Source organism: Talpa europaea (genome assembly GCF_964194135.1).
Source record: "Talpa europaea genome assembly, chromosome: 4".
In the NCBI taxonomy this organism is placed as follows: Eukaryota; Metazoa; Chordata; class Mammalia; order Eulipotyphla; family Talpidae; genus Talpa; species Talpa europaea.
In genome coordinates, this window is record NC_140070.1 from 134,625,914 (window position 1) to 134,647,917 (window position 22,004).

Sequence of the window (22,004 nt, forward strand, 5' to 3'; positions counted from 1 at the left end):
GTCAGACTTGAGAGCAGGAAATCATCTAACAGTATCCTTTTCTCTACAGAGGTGATCGCTGATAATTCTTTAGAACTGTTTTGATAGTATCAGTTCTTTTCTTGCATCATTTAAGATTTTGATAATTTTTAACTTGAGCACAGAGAGTAAAAGCCAAAGGCCAGCAGCAGTACAGAATCCTAGAAAAATTAAAATTCACAACAATTTCATTTACGTGATCCCTATAGGTGATTATTTTGCTATGTGTTGTTGCTAATGCTTTTTCTAAATAAAAAATTACCTTTTCTCAGTCCAAATAAAATATAGTTTTGGTAATGCTGTCATCTTAATAGAAAAATGGTGCATTTCGTTCTTTTAATGTATTTGTTTTAAGAAAATATGGCTTATTTTACTCCTTGCTGTCTCAAACAGAGATGCCATTTTAGTTCAAATTTGAGTGATTTTAGGTACATATGTGAGGGTATAAAACAGGGATTCCAATCATGTCAAGGCCAGCTTATAATTACAACAGAGAAGTTCCTTGTAAGTAAAAGTAATCATGATGACTTAAAGGACACAGACCATAGACAAAGCACCCTGTTCCCTCACTCAAGTGTGTAATTGCCTTATCTGGGTTGATCTTTACAACTTTGTGTGATGAGTACTGTTATTCTTTGTCTTTGCCCAAAAGAAGTTAAATAATTCATCTAAATTCACACCTACTGGGCCTCCCTGGTGGTGCAAGGGGTTAAGCACAGCACTCGGAAACTATCCACAGCCTCTGCAGCACAAGTTTGGTTCCCGGCTGGCCAGGGAGCTACCCACATGGCACAGCAGACCTCTCCTGCCTCGCCCCTCAGCAATGTATTTCAGTAGATCTGCCTGTTCTGCTCCCCACTCTGTCTCTGGTGAATCTTCTCACCTACTAAATGGAAGAGGTCTAACTCCAAAACTGGGCTTCAAACTACTGCATTATGGCGTCATCACCCTGAGGGCTGGACACAGAGAATGATGCTGGCTATGGGGGTTGACTAGGCTGAACAGAGGAGTAACATGGTGATCAGCTTCCAAGTTCACTGATCTTTATCCTCTGTTGCTGACCCCACAATTCCAATCATTTTACTGTTTCTCACAATTCTAGAGGTCAAGGTGTTGGTATCCTAGGGTCTAGGTATCAGCTTTCCCTTCGTGGAACAATCCCAAAGGCCCATGTGGTGAATTCCGAATTCGAATTTCAATGAATTCTAAGTTTATTTCTAAAGAATTCTAATTCCTTCTTTTGAGTTCTGAGTCAAATGTCCCCTTCTAAATGAGAGGAACTCTAGCTGCCCTACTAACCCCCAGCGCTTCTCAGTGTACTGTACTCTGCTCTACTCTTATTTATTTCTGTAGCGCTCATCATTTCCTGACATAATAAACAATTCACTTTCTGGAGTTTCTTGTTTCCTAGTGTCCCTCTAGTGGGTAAAATTCACAATGGCAGGGGTTTTTATGTTACTCACTGATATAATCTAAGAACAAGGCCAGGCACACAGTAAATACGCAATAATTTTAGGCAAATTGGGTAGACCGTTTCTCCAAATTTTAAATGGTCAGGGTGAGTGAGGTTGGAGAGCCACGGTACTTAGACCATTGTTACCTTTCTTTCCATAGAGTAATGGGGACAGAAATCAGAAAGAATTCACCAGAAAGAGTGTGTGAATGTGAGTATGTGTGTGTTGTGTCTGGTTAAATTTATGAAACAACATGATTTTTTGAGTAAAAGCTTATTCCTGAAACCTAGGAGTATGGGTTAAAAATGAGTGTGGGCGTGTATTTGTTGGAAACTCAACAAAATACGGGAAGGAAACCTATCTAAAACTTAAGACTCCGGAAAGTCACCACCCATTCTCCTCAATCAACAGAACAGAATCGTGTTTCCTCAGACAAGTCCCTCAGCACACATTTGTCTTTGAGCATAATTGTAAACATGTCTGTAAAATGATGTCTCTTTCTAATGTAAAACCTCCTTTAAAAACTTTAGGCATCTTTAAAAACAACATTTTAGGTTTTTTTTTCCCCCTCGTCTTTCTTTTCTCTGTTCTCCTTTCTATTTTTCCATTACTTTTTATTCTATTTATGTATTTCAAGCAGTATGTGTGTAAAAGAAAAAGAAAATAGAATCCCATTTAACAAAAAGAAAAATCATAATTCTATCACATCAAAATCCTGGGAGGGTTAATATTCTCATGCATATTCCTACTGGCTTTTTGTCCATATGTATGTGTATGCTGTTAATGAAATCTGGGGTAACAGTATAAGTATTTCTCTCTAATCTACCATATCATGTAGTGTCCCAAATTCTTTCAAAAATGGCATTAAATCTGCTTAACATTAAAATTAGTGGTATGGAATAGATTTTTACATAACTTCTAGTCCAAGATACTATAATTATGCATTGGAGGTAAATGAAAGTCTCAGGTATATGAAACTGAAACTAAAGAACCAAGTTGAAACACATTTTTAAAATTATATAAACTCTTTAAAAAATAAAAAAAATAAATAAAATTATATAACTGGAGATTTCCATTTAGCAACTTAAAACAACTGGTGGACAAGCATCGAGTTCTCCCCCAACCCCACCCCCAACACACAGAGACACACACGCACACTCACACACACACACACACAGTCATCTAGTTTGGACGCTAAAAAGAGAGGGAATTCTTTAATGATGTAACTGCAGAAAATTTCCTGTGCTAAAGTGAACTTGAGGCTTTAAACTTGATGCCAAGATTCAATCATTCATTCTTTTTTTTTTTTAAAGAGAGTGCATTTAATTTTTATTTTTATTATTTAAGATTTATTTATTTATGTATTTATTATACATGCACTGGGTACAGTCAGAAGCGCGGGAGGGTGAGAGAATTCACCAGAGCCAGAGCGGGGAGCAGAGCAGGCAGAAGGACCGAAGTACACTGCTGAGGGGAGCAGCGGGCGGCAGGAGAGGTCTGCGCGCCATGTGGGACCCTCCTCCGGTGGCGGCGCGGGAGCCGCCGGGGATCGAACCGGCGCAGCAGAGGATGCGGGGCAGCTTCGCAACCCAGCGCTCAACCGCTGCGCCACAGGGGAGGCCCTAGATTCAATCTTTCAATAATGTATCTGGATTGAGTTATAGAATAGGAATCAACAATTTATTAGAAGCCCATATTGTGTTTGTATCAATGTATTTGGAGAGAGGGTTATCAAAAAAGGGATCTGAGTAAGAGTGTAGCAGATTTACGGAATGTTGGTGGATTCCACTGTATGACCTGGGCTGGACTAAGTGCCTCATGAGGCTCTACATATGAAGATTTCTCTGATCACCCCCATCCTACACTTCGTTATGTTGGACTAACATTACATTATCTCATTTGCCACCAGACTCAACTCTTTGAAGACTGAGACTTTGTAGAATAAGATAATTGATCATAGCTGCCATTTTAAAAATTTAAATTGTGCCCAGGTTTGTGTGTTTTGCACATATTATTGTATTTGAAGACTCACGACAACTCTATGTGATATTATCTTATTTTGCAGATGGTAACTGAGCTTCAAGAACTAGGTAACCAGAAATAAGTACCAGAGTCAGACAATTATTATATGGAAGAGCTATAGTGCTGCTGCTTCATCTTTGGGCTAACCCAACATGGTACCCATTGAAATAATTTATAAATTATGCATGAATAAATGAATAAATACAAACATAAAGGAAAAATTTAAGTATGCTTAAAATTTTGTTACTTAGTAAAATCCAATATAATTTTAGAGACAGTTAGAAAATAAGTGTTTTTGTTGTTGTTCCTAGAGGTTATTTTAGCCTGTAAATACCCAAAGAAGACCACTTCCTCCAGATTGGAGTGGAAGAAGCTGGGACGGAGTGTCTCCTTTGTCTACTACCAACAGGCCCTTCAAGGTAAGGAGCTGTAGACCTGATGAGGTGAAATGCTGGAGAACAAGTACAGCCCGATCTTTTATACAAAAGACAACAGGACATGGCTGATTTTTGAAATTGTGTTTTTGTAAGTGTGAGATGAAACCAACAGTGACTGAGACCTGGGACACAGCAACCATAAAAATAGGACAGAGAATGGAAGTAGATGAAATCCATTGAGTACTGGGGCCTTCAGCTGATCTAGTAGATCAAACTCTTGAGAAAGAAGAAAAGATGATGTGATCTGGGGAAGCTAAGTCTCAGTTGTAATGACGTCACGCTATTTCCGTATCTCCATCAGGAAGGGTAACCATTGCTGAGAAGCTCAGGAGGGAATAAAGACGGGGGTTGTGGGGATTGAGGGTGAGGGTGGGGGTAAATGCAACTACTTTTATTCAGTGCTTTTTTTTTTAATTTGTTATGTATTTCTTCTTGTCACTCTTCCTCTTGAATATGTGGTGAGCTTTAAAGTGTTACTAATGATGGATAAGATAAGATGTCTAGAATATGCCTTAAAATAATCCAGTGGTTAGATGTAAAGATGCGTTGATTACTGTTGCAGCTGGTGGTGCATATGTTAAGGTTCATTTTACTATGTCTCTAATTCTGTGTATACTTGAATTTTTCCATTATAAATATTTTGAAAGTTGGAAATATAATGTAACAAGTACAATAAACATTTTAATTTTTTAGTATTATGGATTTAATTTTAAAAAATTAAAAAAAACAAATGTTTAAAGTCCATAAAATATGTAAAATAGCCTCCTGGTTTTTAATCTGTTCAAGATAAGGCTATAGGCTTCAGGGTGCTAACAACACAACTGCCTTTACTTGAATTTTCTGCCATTGCCAATTCTGGCATTTAAGGTTTATACGAAACATTATTTTACTTGCATACACATGTCTATCAAAAACTAGCCAAAAGAATATTTTAAATACTCCCTCACCTTTTCTGTTGTGCCTGCATTAAAATTACTGCTTGTACTAATTAAACTACATTCTTCGTATCTTTTGAAAACAGGAATATTTTTACGAAGGTACTGGAAGGGGGATGAGGCAGGAATAAGGGCTAGATTTCTTAAAATATGGGAATATGGAATGGACATTACTAAAACCAAGCCTCTAAAAACTCAAATTATCCCCTTGATTAATTTTTTTTATTGGAAAAACAACAACAACAAAAAGAAAGAAACTTGAAATAGCACCCACACACAATTTGGAAGCTTTAAAGTCAACTTTATTAATAAGAAAACCACTGGTTTGGTTGAATCCAGGAATGCAGTATCCATGGCTAGAAAAAAAACCACCTATAAGAGGACCCAAATGGCTCAAAATCAGGTTGTTTCAGGGTCAACTGGCATATAGAGAATTACTTGCATCATTATTAACATCATTGTCTTTTTTATCTGAAAGGTGATTTTAAAGATCGGGCGGAGATGATAGATTTCAGTATCCGGATCAAAAATGTTACCAGAAATGATGCAGGAAAGTACCGTTGTGAAGTTAGCGCTCCATCCAAGCAAGGTCAAAATCTGGAAGAGGACACAGTCACCCTGGAAGTTTTAGGTGATGTGTTTATATCTCTGTGATTACTGCTCCCCACTATCAACCCCCCAGCCCCGGGAGCAGTGAAGCAACTCCGGACCCCAAATGAGTAAAGCGTCCAGCACCCCTTCCATGAAGCTCTTGTCTGTTGCTCCCCTTTATCTCATTAGTTACAGAATTTCTGCTATTACTAATTCATTGTCACAAAATTTCTATCCATTCAAGAATGAAATAAACTTAATAGTTCCACCTTGTGATAGGAGCATTTTCCCCAAGAGTTTGTTTTTCAGTAGTTTATGCAGCATATGCAGTATTTCTCCTTCCATATAAAAATAAACATGAGAGGAGAAAAAAAGCAGAAAATCAAAAAAATAGAACGGAAAAAGTGTTAGATGCCATTTGGTAAAGAAAAGAAATTAGCAATGTACATCTTGTAATTGCTAGAGCCTTTCACATATGTAATTTTAATCTTCATTGACAACCTGATTTTTACTATTAGGGAAATAGCAGTTAAATGACTTTTCTGAAGCCTACACAGCTAGAAAGTATCTGGACCAGGATTTGAAAGTGAAAGATTTCACTCCAAGGTGAATATGTTTGGTTACTGCAAGAATCATTGATAGATATTAACAGCTCAGCATGACAATTGGTTGGGCACATGATTGTCTTCTCTAGAGATGTTAGTACAAAGAACCAAGAAAATAGAATGAGATGACTCCTCTCCTTTTTTTCTGTATAATCCAGGGCTCTTTCTAAATACTGGTAATGCAGTAGTTAGAAGCAATTTAATTCAGAAAGCCCTACAGGAGGCTCAGCTTTTGCTGCTATATAACAAATGCTCTTTTGTTGCTATATAACAAATGCTTACAAAATTTGTTGCGTGAAATTAGCTGGCAGGTCTACAGATCAGCATTCCTGCATGATCGAAGTCCTCTGTCGTGGCTATCACAAGGTTGAAGTGTCAACTGGGCTCAATTTTTGTCTTAAAGCACAGGAGGAAAGTCTGTGGCCAACCTCATGCTTGTCATTGGCAGATATTACTTCCTGGTGGTTGTAGATCTGAGGTCCCATTCCATACTGGCTGTGGGGGCCACATTTGACTCCTGGAGCCACCCACATCCTTGCCACGTGGTTCTTTCCATCTGCAGTCCAACAAAAACATGTCAGATAGTCTTGTGCTTTGAACCTCTGGCTTTCCCTGCTGTGACCAGCCAGAGAAAACTCCTTTCAAAGGATTAGATCAAACCCATCTATGCCACTTCTGTGTCTTAAAGGTCGTGGACTAAGTACCTTAATTACATACCCTAATTCCTTCAGAGTAGTATCTCATTTAGTATTTGATTGAATAACTGAAAGTGTATACATACCAAGGTCATGAACTTGGAGAGCCATCTGAGAATTCTATATCCTGCTCTCACCAGTTATCACCTAGTCAAGTCTGGTTTATTTCACAAATACCTGAGACCAGACTAATCCTAACTTAGTTATCCTCTAAATTGGATAGTGCTAGATATGATGGGATTTTAGTATAAATATGGGACCAGAAAATTGTATTTTAAGTTTGACTCCTTTTGAATGTAGTGGCGAATGAAACATTAAAATCATGGGTGAGGGGAAAAGTAGAGACCATTTTTTCTAAAAATGAATAGCTGTGTTTTTAACTAAAAGAATGCTATTATAACAAAAACCCTGTATGCTCAGTGAGTGTCTTAACATCATAGAAATTTCTTTCTCATGCAATTAAAGTCTGAATAGTTGGGGCAGAATTTGTAGCAGTGGAGCTATATTATTCTACTTCATTAGAAACCCAACTTATTATAGGTCTGGCATCTTAAATCATGGCCTTCAAAGGACACCCTGGGTATTGATATCTACTCAGTAGTGGGGAGGGGTAGAGACGGTGAATGAATGAGAATCACCGAGGAAGGTGTTATGAATCAGGTCTAGAAATGGCATATATGTCATTTTTCCCCATGTCCTATTGGCCAAAACTCATGCACAAGATCCCATCTGGCATCCAGGGGACTGCAAATGCCATCTAGTATGTCCATGTGGAAAGGAAATGGGTCTCTTGAATAAGGAACCAATCTTTAGCACAGCTGTCCAACAAGTCCAATTTACAGGACTGTTCAAGTCCCTACTCAGCTTATAAATAATCAATACCAATAATCCCTGGTGGCGCAAGGGGGTAAGATGTAGCACTATGAAACTGTCTGCAGCTACTGCAGCACGAGTTTGATCCCTGGTCAGGGAGCTGACCCACATGTGCAGCAGACTTCTCCTGTCTCACCCGCTGCTCCCCTCAGCAGTGTATTTCAGTAGATCTGCCTATTCTGCTCCCCACTCTGTCTCTGGTGAATCCTCTCACCCCTGCACCTCTGGCCTGTATCCTAGCTCTTGTATGCATCAATAAATAAATCTTTAAAAAATAAATAATCAATACCACTTGACTTCCACCCTTCAGTGGCTCCAGCTGTTCCGTCATGTGAAGTACCAAATTCTGCTCTGAGTGGAACAGTGGTGGAGCTACGATGTCACGACAAAGAAGGGAACCCAGCTCCTGAATACACCTGGTTTAAGAATGGCGTCCGTTTGCTGGCAAATTCAAAACTCAGCACCCAAAGCCCCAACAGCTCATACACAATGAATACAAAATCTGGAACTCTGGTAAGCTTACGTCAAGCATTGGCCTGGTAACTAGCTTGTATGTGGAGGGGAAAAATCATATTTGAACTAACATGATGGCGACTAGAGGGCTGGTACCATTGCTTATTAAATGGAAAGAGGAAGCTCCAACAGGACAAATGTGGTCTGCATAGCGAGGTGTTGGAAAGGGCAGCTACTAGATGAGGGAAGACAATACAGAGCCAGGGAACTGAGCACACAGAAGTCTACACTGGTGACCAAAAGCAGCCAAGTTTGTCATGATGATGGACCAGGAGTGCATTCCAGCCGCCATCTTGGACTGGAAAGTACATTTATAAACTCAGGAAATGTAGACATGCTCTCATGGGGCTGCCCTGACCCCAGCGTCAGCCACATAAATAGTGACTATGGACAACCTGTGATAGGACAGCTGTGCCATTAAGCTTTGTCATAACTGGAATCACCAACAATGGATGCCATGACTTGAGTTTCTGTTATTTTAGATTTAGTCCAGATTTTCTGATTGTCTGCCCTTGAAAATATCTCAATTGAAATGTCTTTCTTTTTTCTTTTTTTAAGATTTATTTATTTATTTATACAAGAACTGGGATACAGGCCAGAAGAGCGGGAGGGTGAGAGAATTCACCAGAGACAGAGCGGGGAGCAGAACAGGCAGACGGACCGAAGACACTGCTGCGGGAGAGGCAGGAGAGGTCTGCCATGCCATGTGGGTCTCCCCCTGGCCGGTGGGGAATTGAACCAGCGCTGCAGAGACTGCAGACAGCTTCGCAGCGTGGCACTCAACCTGCTGCGCCACCGGGGAGGCCCTGAAATGTCTTTCTAGGAGGGGCTTCCCTGGTGGCTCAAGGGTTAAGTCTCAGCACTATCAAGCTATTGCCAGCCATTCGATCCTCCTGGGGGGCGGGGAGCTAACCCACAAGGCACAGCACATCTCTTCTGTCTCCCCTGCTGCTCCCCTCAGCAATGTATTTCAGTAGAAATACTGCTCCCCACTCTGTCTCTGGTGAATCCTCTTACCCCCCACGCCTCTGGCCTACACCCCAGTTCTTGTATGCATAAACAAATAAAATAAATCCTTAAAAAAAAAAAGAAAGAAAAGTCTTTCTAGGAAGTGATGGGAACTTCTAAATAAGCTCTTTAAAGTCAGTGATGTTTACAGTAGCCAAGCCATGGAAACAGCCTAAGTGCCCAAATACAGATGAGTGGATCAGGCAGATGTGGTATATATAATGAAATATTACTCAGCTATCAAAAAAAGTTAAATTCTTGCCATTTGCAGCAATGTGGGTGGAGCTGGAAGGGATTATGCTAAATGAAAGAAGTCAGAAAGAGAAAGACAAACACCAGATGGTGTTACTTATTAAGTGGAATATAAAGAAACCAAACAAAACTTAGATAAAGCCAAAGTAACAACAAAAGCTGACTATGGAACTGCAGCTCTCAAAGTGAGAAGGAGAGGGGAGCAGCAATAACAAGTGGGGCCTCTCTGTGGCACAAGGGGTTAAGACGCAACACTATGAAGCTATCCACAGCCACTGCAGCACAAGTTCAATCCCAGCCAGGGAGCTGACCCACATGGCGCAGCAGACTTCTCCTGCCTCGCCAGCTGCTCCCGTCAGCAGTGTTTTTCAGTAGATCCGCTTGTTCTGCTCCCTGTCTCTGGTGAATCCTCTCACCACTCCTACACCTTAGCCCGTACCCCAGTTCTTATATGCATAAATAAATATTTTAAAAAAAGAACAAGAGATAGAGCAGCATGGACTGTGGGTGTTTTGATTAAGGGTGCAGTGTGACACCTTAGCGGGGGGAGATCTCATACTTCTAAAACACAAATAGTGTTCTAAACCAATGTTCCCCCAATTAAAATTTTTTTTAAAAATAAATAAAGTCAATGACATTTAAAATTAAAAATATTGGGCTTCCCCGGTGGCGCAGCGGTTGAGCGCTGGGTTGCGAAGCTGCCCGCAGCCTCTGCCGCGCCGGTTCGATCCCCGGCTGCTCCCCGGCCACCGGAGGAGGGTCCCACATGGTGCGCAAGACCTCTCCTGCTGCACCCGCTGCTCCCCTCAGCAGTGTACTTTGGTCCTTCTGCCTGTTCTGCTCCCTGCTCTGGCTCTGGTGAATTCTCTCACCCTCACGTGCTTCTGACTGTACCCAGTGCATGTATAAACGAACAAATAAATAAATAAATAAATAAAAAACATGCCTCTATTTAAAAAAAATAAAAAATAAATAAATAAATAAATAAAATTAAAAATATTTTGACATTTTTATCTGACATTTCATGGTAGAGATGGGAACCAAAAAAAAATCACTGAAGTTTTTTTTCAAAAAATCAAATTAATATATAACCCATCAGCTTAAAAATGTCTAATTTCTGGGCCTCCCCTGGTGGCGCAGTGGTTGAGCTCTGGGCTGCGAGGCTGCCCGCAGCCTCTGCGGCGCCGGTTCATTCCCCGGCCGAGCTCACGAGGGTCCTACCAAAAAAAAAAAAAAAAAAGTCTAATTTCTAAAAATGCAGAATCACCAACACAGCCACTGTCCAAGAATGTTAAAGGTATAATAATTTCAGTGAGTTTTACAAGGAGGCCATGATGTTTCCAGTCATTCCTCCCATATACAAACACATAATAACACGCAAAACAAGATGCTCTGGTGAATGAATAATACAGCATTGTGATAAAGTGATTCAATAATAAGTTTTGTCATGGCTGCGGCTCCTCCCTGAGGAAGGCCATGCTCCGGCCCTCTGAGCACCAGCAGCATCAGTCAGCAGGTCCAGTGATTTTACACTGAGCAACTGGGCAGAAAACCTGCCGTCACACTTTGCTATATTTACTTTCAAATTTATTTTTTCTCAGAGCAGGTGATAAAGCCCCAAGGCAAGTCTGAAAAGATATAGATTCACTTTCCTCAGTTTGCCTCAACCCTTGAAATATCTTGTGATGTCAAATGAATGTACCAGGACAGAACTAGGATGGGTCATTTTCTGAGAAAAGAGCAAACAAAGACTCCAGTGTCTAACTAATGACTTCCTTTTAATTACCAGCTATGACATGCCAGAAGATCGTTTTTTGGTCTTAGTCAAGCTTATTGTTGGCCTGAGTTCATGGTGAATTTCTTTTTAAAGATTTATTTATTTATTTTATACAAGAACTGGGGTATAGGTCAGAAGCGCGGGAGGGTGAGAGAATTCACCGGAGCCAGAGCGGGGAGCAGAACAGTCAGATGTTGCAAAGACACTGCTGAGGGGAGCAGCGGGCCCGAGGCAGGAGCGGTCTGCTGCTCCATGTGGGGTTCTCCCTGGCCGGTGGGGAATCGAACCGGTGCTGCAGAGGCTGCGGACAGCTTCGCAGCGTGGTGCTCAACCACTGCACCACCAGGGAGGCCCCACAGTGAATATTTTAAAGTTTTATGACTTTGGGGGGGTGAGTGATGAGTCCATTGAGTGAAATGAAAATGAGGAAAAGCTTTCCATGCCATCATGTTGAGGTATACAAAAAAGGAAGGGGAGAGGATTGCAAATTGTGGGTAAACAAAAGGAAGGGAGGTAAAGGAGTTAATAGACCAAAATCCTGGCTGTTTACAGGAGAAAATAATTGTGTGGTGATTTAACACAATGAGGTGCTCTTTAGAAGTTCATGGCTCCCTTGGATGTGGCCACCAGTGACTTATGTGGTATTTAGGGTGTGACAGGAGGTCACTTCACTCTCTGCATGGTCCTGGGAGGATCCTTTAAGGACCTTCCTTATGCTCAGCTATCCATCCATCCATCCATCCACCCTTCCTTCCTTCTTTTGCTCCTTCTATCTGCTTTTCTACCTTTCTCCTAACTTGTTTCTTTTTTTTCATCCATCTAACCACCTAGATTCCCTCCCTCCTTCCTGCCTTCCTGATAAAATAACTAATAACAATTATGATGCCTATTATAACAAAGTCTTTCAGTTGCTTTGTCAGGGTGTGGAAGGACTAAGAGTAGGACTTCATCTTTTCAGAATTTTCAAAAAATTTGCAGCCAGTAGAATTCATAATCCTATAAACTATCTTGATTAAGATTTACCAAGACTTTAAGCTACTTCCAGGAGGTAAGTCTGACTCTATAAGACTTACTTTGCTGCTGCTGTTAACTCACATGTGGTTTCGGAAAGTGCATTAATTAGCCTTTTGTGGCCAAGGAGGACTCAACTATCAATTGCAATCATCTTTAAAAAATGCCCACTGCCTCCTAACTATACTACTTTTGCAGTGCCACACACACAAGAGACATTTATCCATATATTTTTAAGTCTTTCTCTGTCAAATTAAGTAGGAGACCTACCTACCACATCCTTGAAGATGTGGCAGATTTTTTAATTCACAGTAGAGTGATTAAGCTCTAAGATTCAAAAAGGAAAGACCAAATTAACAGTAAAATTCAAGGGACACCATTATTTTAAGGGTCAGTTTGTAGATTTGTTGCTTAAAAAGAGTATTTTTTCTTTCCACAAATAGCAATTTAACACTGTTTCAAAACTGGACAGTGGAGAATATTCCTGTGAAGCCCGTAATTCCATAGGACATCGAAGGTGTCCTGGAAAACGAATGCAAGTAGGTAAGCATGAAAGACTGGGAAGAACAAATGGTTTGCAGTTAGAGCAAGTGTTTGGGTGGAAGAAGTGAGAGGCAGGAAAGGACTGAATGATTTGAAGGATAATCTGGAAGGAATATTTAAAGTTCGCTTGATAGATTGAAGCATTAGCTTTGCAAATAACAAAGATGCTGTTTTAAATCCATGTTCTGAAGAAGCCAATAGTATTCAGCATTATATTTTACAGGTTTTTTTTTTAAATTTTTCAAATAGTAGTTTTAAAAATAAACTCATTTAAGTAAATATTCTTTCCAACAAAACTAAAGGTTTGGTAAATTGCTCAAGGTCATGGATTTGGTATGAGGGTTTGAATTGAGGCTCTCGCTATCTGCGTGTTCTTGGGTAAGCGATTTAACCACTGTGTCTCAATCTGCCCAAAATAAAAGTACTGATATGCCCTTTTCATAAGGTTGCTATAAAGATGAATCAGTTTCTGCCAGATGTTTCTTGCAGTTTTACTGACCAGCAGTGGCATAGGCCTTCTTCTGAGCCTATGAATGAGCTTTACATTATTTGTGAAATTGGAACAGAAGAATTGCAAGTAAAATTTGAAGATGTGTGTGAGCAGAACACTTGAACTCTCTGGATCTCAAAGATCACTGCCAAACTAATTGATACATGACTTCTGAATGATTCCATCTCTGAATGAATGCAAGGGAATGCCATACATTTTTCCCCCTAAATCACAGAAGTTAATAAAATGCAAGGTTCTTGCAATGCTCACTTCAGCTGATTGATATTCCTGATCAGTTTTGATATAAGTCCCAAAGGGAGTCAGGAGAACAGCTTCAAGAGCATGAAACATCCCTATTTATGTTCTGACTGCAGAGGATCATTTGATTTGAACTTTTTTAGTGTGGTGACTGACCTGCGTTCATGGAGGGTTTACTTTACCTTCCAGATGATCTGAACCTGAGCGGCATAATCGCGGCTGTAGTTGTTGTGGCTTTAGTGATTTCCGTCTGTGGCCTTGGTGTGTGCTATGCTCAGAGGAAAGGCTACTTTTCAAGTAAGTGAACTTAACCCTTTTTTGCTGGACAACTTCCTCTAGTTGTAGAATTTTCTTTAGACACTTCCTTTTAAGTTCTAACAAACTCTGGAGAATGTTTTTCATTGATTTTTCTGCAGTAGAAAATGTCGAAGATGATATGCAGGTGAGTCTTGATGGACCTTGGCTAACATAGGGAGGAAAGGCAGAGCTGCTGCATGGAACATTCCAGAAACTCCACAGAATATGTGAAAAGCACCCTGAGGTGGCTTAGTGAAGCCACTCTGACAGCTATTCAACAGAGGATGGATTTTATAGTATATTTTAATGTATTTAGGATCCTCTCAAGTTAGGAGTTGTATGTCTCAAGATGTAAATTAGTTTCTAGTTTTCTGATAAGAAATTTCATTGAAAGAAATTTGTGAAATGTTTTATCAGCTTAAAACTTGGAATGTCGAATGTTCAATTGAACACACTTGTCTTTAGAACTGTTCATTACAAACTAGAAACTCTGTTAGAGATGCTTCTGAACAAGGTTTTTAGTAATTTAAATTTAGAACTCTTATATCTCCAGATCTCTATTTGGCAATGTAGTAAGTTTGATTAAATGGGTAAAATTAAAGCATAATCTGTTTTAGTCTCTTAATATATTTCTTTACAACCAGTCTTCACATTTACGTAAGAGTTCAGAAGCTACAGAACTGCATCAAGGCCACTGAGAATAGTGTATTAATGGAATTTTTTTAATGGAATAATAAATATATTTACAGCATGGGCAAAATTTAGACATACTGTTTTAGAATTTAGATTTTTTTAATATTTTATATTAAAATAGAACTTAAATGTAAAAAGGGTTTATAATGCATATAGATAGATATTGTTATAAAATGTTTCCATGAACATGATTTCAAAGATAGCCCTATAATTAAGAATAACTGCACTGTAAATTAATAAAACTAGTTGTTCTTTTATATGTTGCGCCAATTTGGTCCTGTGTAATGTACTTTTATGAATGGAATCTGGGTGAGTCCCTCTGCTGGTCACCAGTGAAAGTACACACAGATTGTTCATTTCAAAATTCTTGTTACCTTTATCTCTACTCGGAAAGAATGTCTCAATGATTTTATTTGAAGACTTGGTAGTCACATTTTCCTTAAAATATTTGACTTGGGTAATAGTAGTTCATTAGCTAAATATGTTGCTTCTATTTCTTGTGGCAGAAAAAAATCTATCCAAGAGAACCATTTTTTTGCAGTTAAATTTCAGACAGGAGTTGGCAAGCCTGTGACTCAAACCCAGCCTGCCACCTATTTTTCTTGGGCCTGCAGGTTAAGAATGGTTTTTATAAATGAACGTTTATAATCTATTCGCTAATAGGAAACACTAATTTTAAATGCCAATTAAAAGAAAGGTATCCCCTCCAAAAAAGGTATTCCATCTTTTAATTAGTAACTTGTATTATAAGATTTGATTATTATTATTGTGTTTTGATTTTAATTGATAAAAATTTGGGGAACATGTTTTCTCTTTTATTGTATAAGTGCCTATGTAATATCAATTTATCCTCTTAAACCACAAAGCCAAAAATATTTGCCATGTGAACCTTTTCAGAAAAGTTTGCCAATCCTTGATTTAGAAGGTGTAAATGTCACCAAGTGAGAATCAAAATTGAGAACAAGAAATCTGGCCAAAACTCACTTTTATATGAATCTGTATATACCATATTAACTCTTGCATTAATGATATATACTTATTCTTTTCTAGAAGAAACCTCCTTCCAGTAAGTATACTTTCTTCAAATGCATGCCTTTTACCCATGTCAACTAATTTTCTGTTAATTGCCCATTCAAAGTAAAAAGTGGGAAGCAGGGTTACCATTTGCATAGGTCAATATCCTATGGGATGTGACTCAAGTTCATCAAGAAATACACCCCACCTCACACCTTGTGCCTACTTGTCAATGTGTTTAATTACCTAGAAAAGAAAGTCACTGATTTAATTTTGTAGGCATTTCTGTGGTACTGCTTAAAAAAATACCCATGCTAGATTGAAAATTTTCAAATAAAATTTTACTTAACTGTCATTTTTAGATTTCATTGAAAACCGATTCTGTGCTTAACACTATCTTAGGCTCTGGTGACAATGCAGAAAACTGAAGAGGTCCAAAAAACTCCTCTATCTTGTGAAGCTTTCATTGTAGTAAAGAAACATGGGAAGTTACCAAACACATAGTCTTACATCATATTGTGATTAAGTATCATGGAGAAAAATTAAGCAAGGAAAAGGATAAGGAATGCACGGAATAGGATTGTCCTTTTAAACAGGGTGGTTAGGGATGAGGTGGCATTTGAGAAAGACCTGAAGGAGCAAAGAAAACACATCACCTTGGAGTAGACAGCCACGAAGAGTGTTCCAGCTGAGGAAGAGAATGCATGGAAAGATCCTGAGCCTGGGTGAGCCTGATATGTCTAAAGAACATCAACAGTAGCAATTTGGCTGGAACAGAGTGAGGATGGCAGGAAGGGGGGATAAGAGCACATAAGTACAGGGGGGTCTGATCACATAGAGCCCTTTCTAGGCAGTTGTGAAGAGACTGGCTTTGGTCTGAGTAAGTTGGGTTCATTGGAGGAGTTTGAGAGGAGAGTACATTCATATTACTTAATTCTTTAAAGATCACATTGGCTGCCATGTTGAGAACTAACTATAAGGCAATAAGGATGGCAGGAATAAGGAGACCAGTTAGAAAACTACTCAACAATTAGCAAAAGAAAATGGCATCTGGCACCAAAGCAGAAATGTTGAGAAGTAATAGGATTCAGAAAATATTTTTAACATTCAGCTGATTGATTGGATGTGGGTGGTAAGAATAAGAGAATTCAAATTGACTCTAAGGTTTTCTGGAGAACGGAGTTACCATTTACTGATGTGTGGAAAGATCAGAAGGTGCAAATTTGGGATTGTTGTGGGGGGAGGGGTAAGTAGAGTTGGGAGTGTTTGGGAATTTTAATATTAGAGATGCCTGTTAAGACCTCAGGTAGAGATTAATAGGTAATTGCTTATATAAATTTGGAGTTGGAAGTAATACCTTGTCTAGAGTTAGAAATCTAAGAGTCATTGGGGTGTGAGTACTAGATGAGATCACCAAACCAACCACCCCAGTTTTTGTGCAGCTGATTTGTGACTGCCCTCCATGTATATACCTGGGAAGACCAGCTGTGGTCCCTGGGCATTCCCTTCCACTCTCCACTGCTGTGGCTCCAGATAATTTGTTATCATCTATGTCTTTTGAAGACTTAGCTGCTGCTGATTTCCTGTTCCCAGCCTTCCTGCCCAAAGCAGGTCTAGGAGCTTCATAACAGCCCAGTACAAGTCCAGAATGAGATCCAAGTCATCAGGACTATCAGTAGCAAATGGGGTGAGCTCAAAAAAGCAGAGAAGTCCAATGGCCTAGAAACCACACCCTCTCCACCCAGGCAAATGGGAGGCTTCCATTTTGAGTAAGATGGAAAGTCATTGGAGAGTTTTGAGCAGGGGGTTGGGAGGGACATTATCTTCTATATGAGAAGAGGGTGGCATTGCTGTGGTTAGGTTAGTCACCCAAGGCAGTGATCTAGGAGGCAATTGTTTCTTTCTTAGACACATCTCTCATGACTCCCAAAACTTGGTGAGGAATGCATTGGATGTTGTCCTAGTGTGCCGGGGATGCTGTAACAAAGTGCCAGAGAATGAGTGGTTTAAGTGGCAGAAGATAATTTCTTCATAGTTCTGGATGCCAAAAGTCCAGGATCAAGATGAAGCAGGTTCCTTCTGGGAACCTTGAGAAAAGATCTGCTTCTGGCCCCTCTCCTGGCTCAGAGGGGGTCTTTGCCCTGCCTCCTTCTCATCTCCATCTCTGTGTCCAGATTTTCTCTTCTTGGAAAGACATGCATCAAATTGGAGTCAGACCTGTCCATAGGACTCATTTTAATTTAATTACTTCTTTAAAGACCCTATCTCCAAAGCCACATCCTGAGGTACTGGTGGTTGAGTCTTTAATGTATGAATTTGGAGAAATGGGGGAAGAGACACAATTCAGATAGGAGCCACCAAGTAAAGCTTCCTTTCCAAGGAAAATAGGAAATTTGAGATAATTATAATAATCGTTTTCAAAAATATGAAATGTTAACAAGTTGCTAAGGTAGGCATTCTCTGGTTTGCACCACAAAAGTCTTTCGTTCCAGCTCCAGGCTACAATGAGATGCACAGAGCTTTACACACACTTATTTTGTTGCATGGCTTTCTCTGTGACTATTGTACATAAATAGAAGAAAATCAGTGAGGATTGTGGGCTTTTTTTCTACGGGGCTCATCTTCCTGCTGAGAGATTGTGTGGAGGTGATATTAACCAAAAGAAGATAATGTGTTTCAGAAGGGGAAGCGATAATGTAGTAAATATTGTCTTTTATATTCCACAAACAGGAAGAGTAATTCTGAATCTAAAGCCACTACCATGAGTGAAAATGTGAGTATTTTGAAAGCATATTTATAGAATGGATGTATTTAGGGAATGGGGCAGAGAAATGATGTCATTGGATGGAAATGATAGATTTTCACTTTCCATATACTTTGTACTATTAGTACTTTCTACCACTGGTGTTTAGAAGGAGCTGAGGTACCGTTAGTCTCCATCCACTCTCTGGGATGGCTTGAAAGTGGCCTGGAGTTTGGAAGGCAAGGGAGCTTTACCAAGCCACTGTTCTCCCTCATGGTGAGGGTCATGAGTCAGCTCTTTAGTAGCCTCAGAGCATTGCCCTCTCCATTTCATAGATGAAAAAGTGAAAATTAAGCCACAAGCTGCACAGAATACAGTGGAAGAGCTTGGACCCAGGTACCTTGATTCTCATGGGTCTGACCAATCAGATGGCTTCCATTCCTGTGGCTCTGGGACTCTCCTTGGGTTATTTAAAATCATTTGGAAAATTTAGAGATGTGGAATAATAGCCTCTGTCGTTATTAGAGGGAATATTTCAGAAATCCTTGAAAAGGTGAGATAATTATCTCATCATAGGTAATTATCTAACTTAGATGGTTTAGGGAACATGATGTAACATTCGGACCCTTGTGCCTTTGTAACACTACAGTCAAGCTAAGATTTTGTAGCTCTTAGGGGGGGTGTTCGGCCTTCTGGATTAGCTTTCAGGAATATAGGAGGTGGAGTAGGGTGTCTCCCAATGGATTTATTTATGTATTTATTTATTTAAGGTGGGTTTTTTTTTTAATTTTTTGAATTTTTTTAGTGTGTGTGTGTGTATAGGGTTTAGGCCACAGGTGTGTGGGGGGGGCTGTCAGAGGGTTCACCAGAGTCAGAGTGGGGAGCAGAATGGGCAGATCTACTAAAATACACTGCTAAGAGGAGCAGTGCATAAGAAAGGAGGGGTCTGCTTCACCATGTGGGTCAGCTCCTTGGCAGGGGATCAAACTAAAGCTCTACCAGTGATAGTGCTGCTCAGAACTTAAATCCTAGGCCACCAAGGAGGCCCTCTTTCAATGATATAGAGGCCTAAATTTCTTGAGAAGTGGAGTACTGTTTCTCTGAAGTCCTTAGTAAATGATAGCAGGGATTCTCTTAGATTTCCTTTCAGTAGAACTTGGGGTTGGGAGTGGACAGCAATCTTTTAAACCAAGTGATTCTAATGAACACTACTGTTTAAGACCCACTTACTTCTTCAGTTTCTTCTGTCAAATTTTGATTTTTAAAATTTGTCTAGGGCCTTCCTGGTGGCGCAAGCACGGTGAAGCTATCCTAGCCTCTGCAGCACACGTTTGATCCTTAGCCGACCAAGGAGCTACCCACATTGCGCAGCAGACCTCTCCTGCCTCACACACTGAAATACTGCTGAGGGGAGCAGTGGGAGAGACAGGAGCGGTCTGCTGCACCATGTGGGTCATCTCCCTGACCGGGGATTGTTTCATAGTGCTGATGCTTAACCCTTTGCACCACTAGGGAGGCCCTTTTGAAGTTTGCTACGCTGAAAACATTTTCTTTTATTAACAAATAATAAGTAATTCTATCTTTATTCCAACAATTCATGGAAAATACATCCTGGGTGTGGAATGAAATAATCTCATCCCATTGAATAGTAAGAGGCCCAATGTGGCTGAATTGGAAAAATTAAAATCTTTTACTTTTTCTCCCTCTTTTCTTTCCCCTCATTAGCTGAGAGTCTCTAGTTTTACCCTGGAGTAGGGTTTTATCCTGAGTAAGGTTTCTTAATATTGACACTATTGATAATTTCTTTTTTTTTTTTTTTTTTTTTTTGTGGGACCCTCGCTGGTGGCCGGGATCGAACTGGTGCTGCAGAGGCTGCAGGCAGCCTCGCAATCCAGCACTCAACCGCTGCGCCACCAGGGGAGGCCCACTATTGATTATTTCTTATAAGTCTTATGTAATCACTTATATAAGAAAACAAATTCTGATGGCTCTTATATATAGAATTCTTAGAATTTCATATAATTCTTTGGTTTTGATGGGCTGTCCTGTGCTTTGTAGAATGCTTAGCAATGTAGCATGCTCCTGGCAAGCAATATTTCTCCTCCTCTAATTCATTCTTTAGGGGAGAGAATTTTTTTTCTTTTTACCTTTCTAGATTCTTTTTGTTGGCCTAGTAATTAAGTTCATATAGACCAACAGGAGAAAAACCAATTAATTGAATACATATGGGGGAGCCCTCAAAGATCAATTGCAAAGTATAAATTGATTAATTCAAAATATTATGTCATTCTGAGCTAAGGGATGGCCAAGAGGCCTGGGGCTTCAAAGGGGAGGAGGAGAATTCATAGGACAGTACAAAGAGCAGATGTTCGCCTTAACAAACATTCAGATAAAAGTAAAAGCTCTCTTTCTGGGTGAGGCACCCTACCTAAATTCCTAAATTCTTTTAGATAATTAAGGGAGAGGTAAAATTGTTCCCTCAAGTCAGCTGGGTCTTAATTACCTTCAGCTCAAAAATAATCCCTATGCCAAAGATGGACATGGGAGTAAAGTTTCACAGACTTTGTCTATTAGTATTTAATTATTTTGTTCCCTACAATAGTTTTTTTTTTTTTTTAATAGAGGCATGCTTTATTTATTTGTTTGCTGGTTTGTTTGTTTGTTTTTTGTTTATACATACACTGGGTACAGTCAGAAGCACGGGAGGGTGAGAGAATTCACCAGAGCCAGAGCGGGGAGCAGAGCAGACAGAAGGACCGAAGTACACTGCTGAGGGGAGCAGCGGGCGGCAGGAGGGGTCTGCGCGCCATGTGGGACCCTCCTCTGGTGGCCGGGGAGCAGCCGGGGATCGAACCGGCGCCGCAGAGGCCGCGGGCAGCTTCGCAACCCAGCGCTCAACCGCTGCGCCACCGGGGAGGCCCCTGTTCCCTACAATAGTTAATTAGATACATGCTGAGCTCTGGTAGATTCTCATAGTGAATGTAGCTTTATACTCATAAGACTTATATACACATACTTTTTTATCTTTATATATGAATTAATACATTGTTTTTAAATTTGATTTTCTTTCTTTTCCTAGGATTTCAAGCACACAAAATCCTTTATAATTTAAAAGAATTCCACCTTTGAGATATGCCAAAACCACAGTTGTTACACAAGTTATTAAAAGATTATCAAACTCTGTTTTGTCATACATGAGACACATGAGGAAATGAAATTGGTATTACAATTTTTATGACTGCGACATCACTTGAAATTGTTATTTTAAGTAGTCTGTCAACATCATCTGTCTGGATTAAGTTCAAAGAATCAAAATACTTGGTAATATTCTGAGGTTTGTGGAATGCTCAATGTCCTAACTTCTAGAAAAACTTACTAAAATGTATCACACGGATCTTGAAATTGATCCAAAGGACATGAATTTCTAAACTGCACCCATCCTCTAAGAGTGATTTAGAAGGTTCAAGAAGTGCTCAGACAGGCAAAAGGAACCTGTGGTCTCCTTTCTCCCAGAATAGTCTTTCTCCCCTAACATAATCCTTGTTCTGATGTTCACTCATCACTAACATACCATCAAAAGGGAGGGAGCAAGAGGGAGTCTTCGACCCATGGATTTGTACTTTGTTTACTTTCATTTCTGAGAACCAAATGCAACGCGAAGAAAATACCTAATACCAGAGCTCACTTGCCTGGTGTCATTGATTTCTTCATTAAACTTAATTTTCAGAGTCAAGAACAAGCCCAAGTGTTTTATTTCACCCCCAGAGCTGCTCGT

The 22,004-nt window shown here is 39.8% G+C and overlaps 1 protein-coding gene across 2 annotated transcripts in view; it reads left to right on the top strand.

Annotated features, from left to right (window-relative positions):
• Positions 1–21,341, top strand: part of JAM2 (junctional adhesion molecule 2) — a gene marked incomplete at both ends in the record, with an annotated part of 58,745 nt that extends 37,404 nt beyond the window's left edge. The window contains 8 exons of one of the 2 annotated variants that reach the window (XM_084232054.1): positions 3,806–3,913; positions 5,345–5,497; positions 7,941–8,143; positions 12,635–12,734; positions 13,672–13,779; positions 15,523–15,538; positions 18,217–18,259; positions 21,309–21,341. In XM_084232054.1, the coding sequence (XP_084088180.1) occupies positions 3,806–3,913; positions 5,345–5,497; positions 7,941–8,143; positions 12,635–12,734; positions 13,672–13,779; positions 15,523–15,538; positions 18,217–18,259; positions 21,309–21,341 (764 nt within the window). The remainder of the gene's footprint in view (positions 1–3,805; positions 3,914–5,344; positions 5,498–7,940; positions 8,144–12,634; positions 12,735–13,671; positions 13,780–15,522; positions 15,539–18,216; positions 18,260–21,308) is intronic. The other variant, XM_084232055.1, reaches the window with a different exon arrangement.
• Between the last annotated feature and the right edge of the window lie 663 nt (positions 21,342–22,004).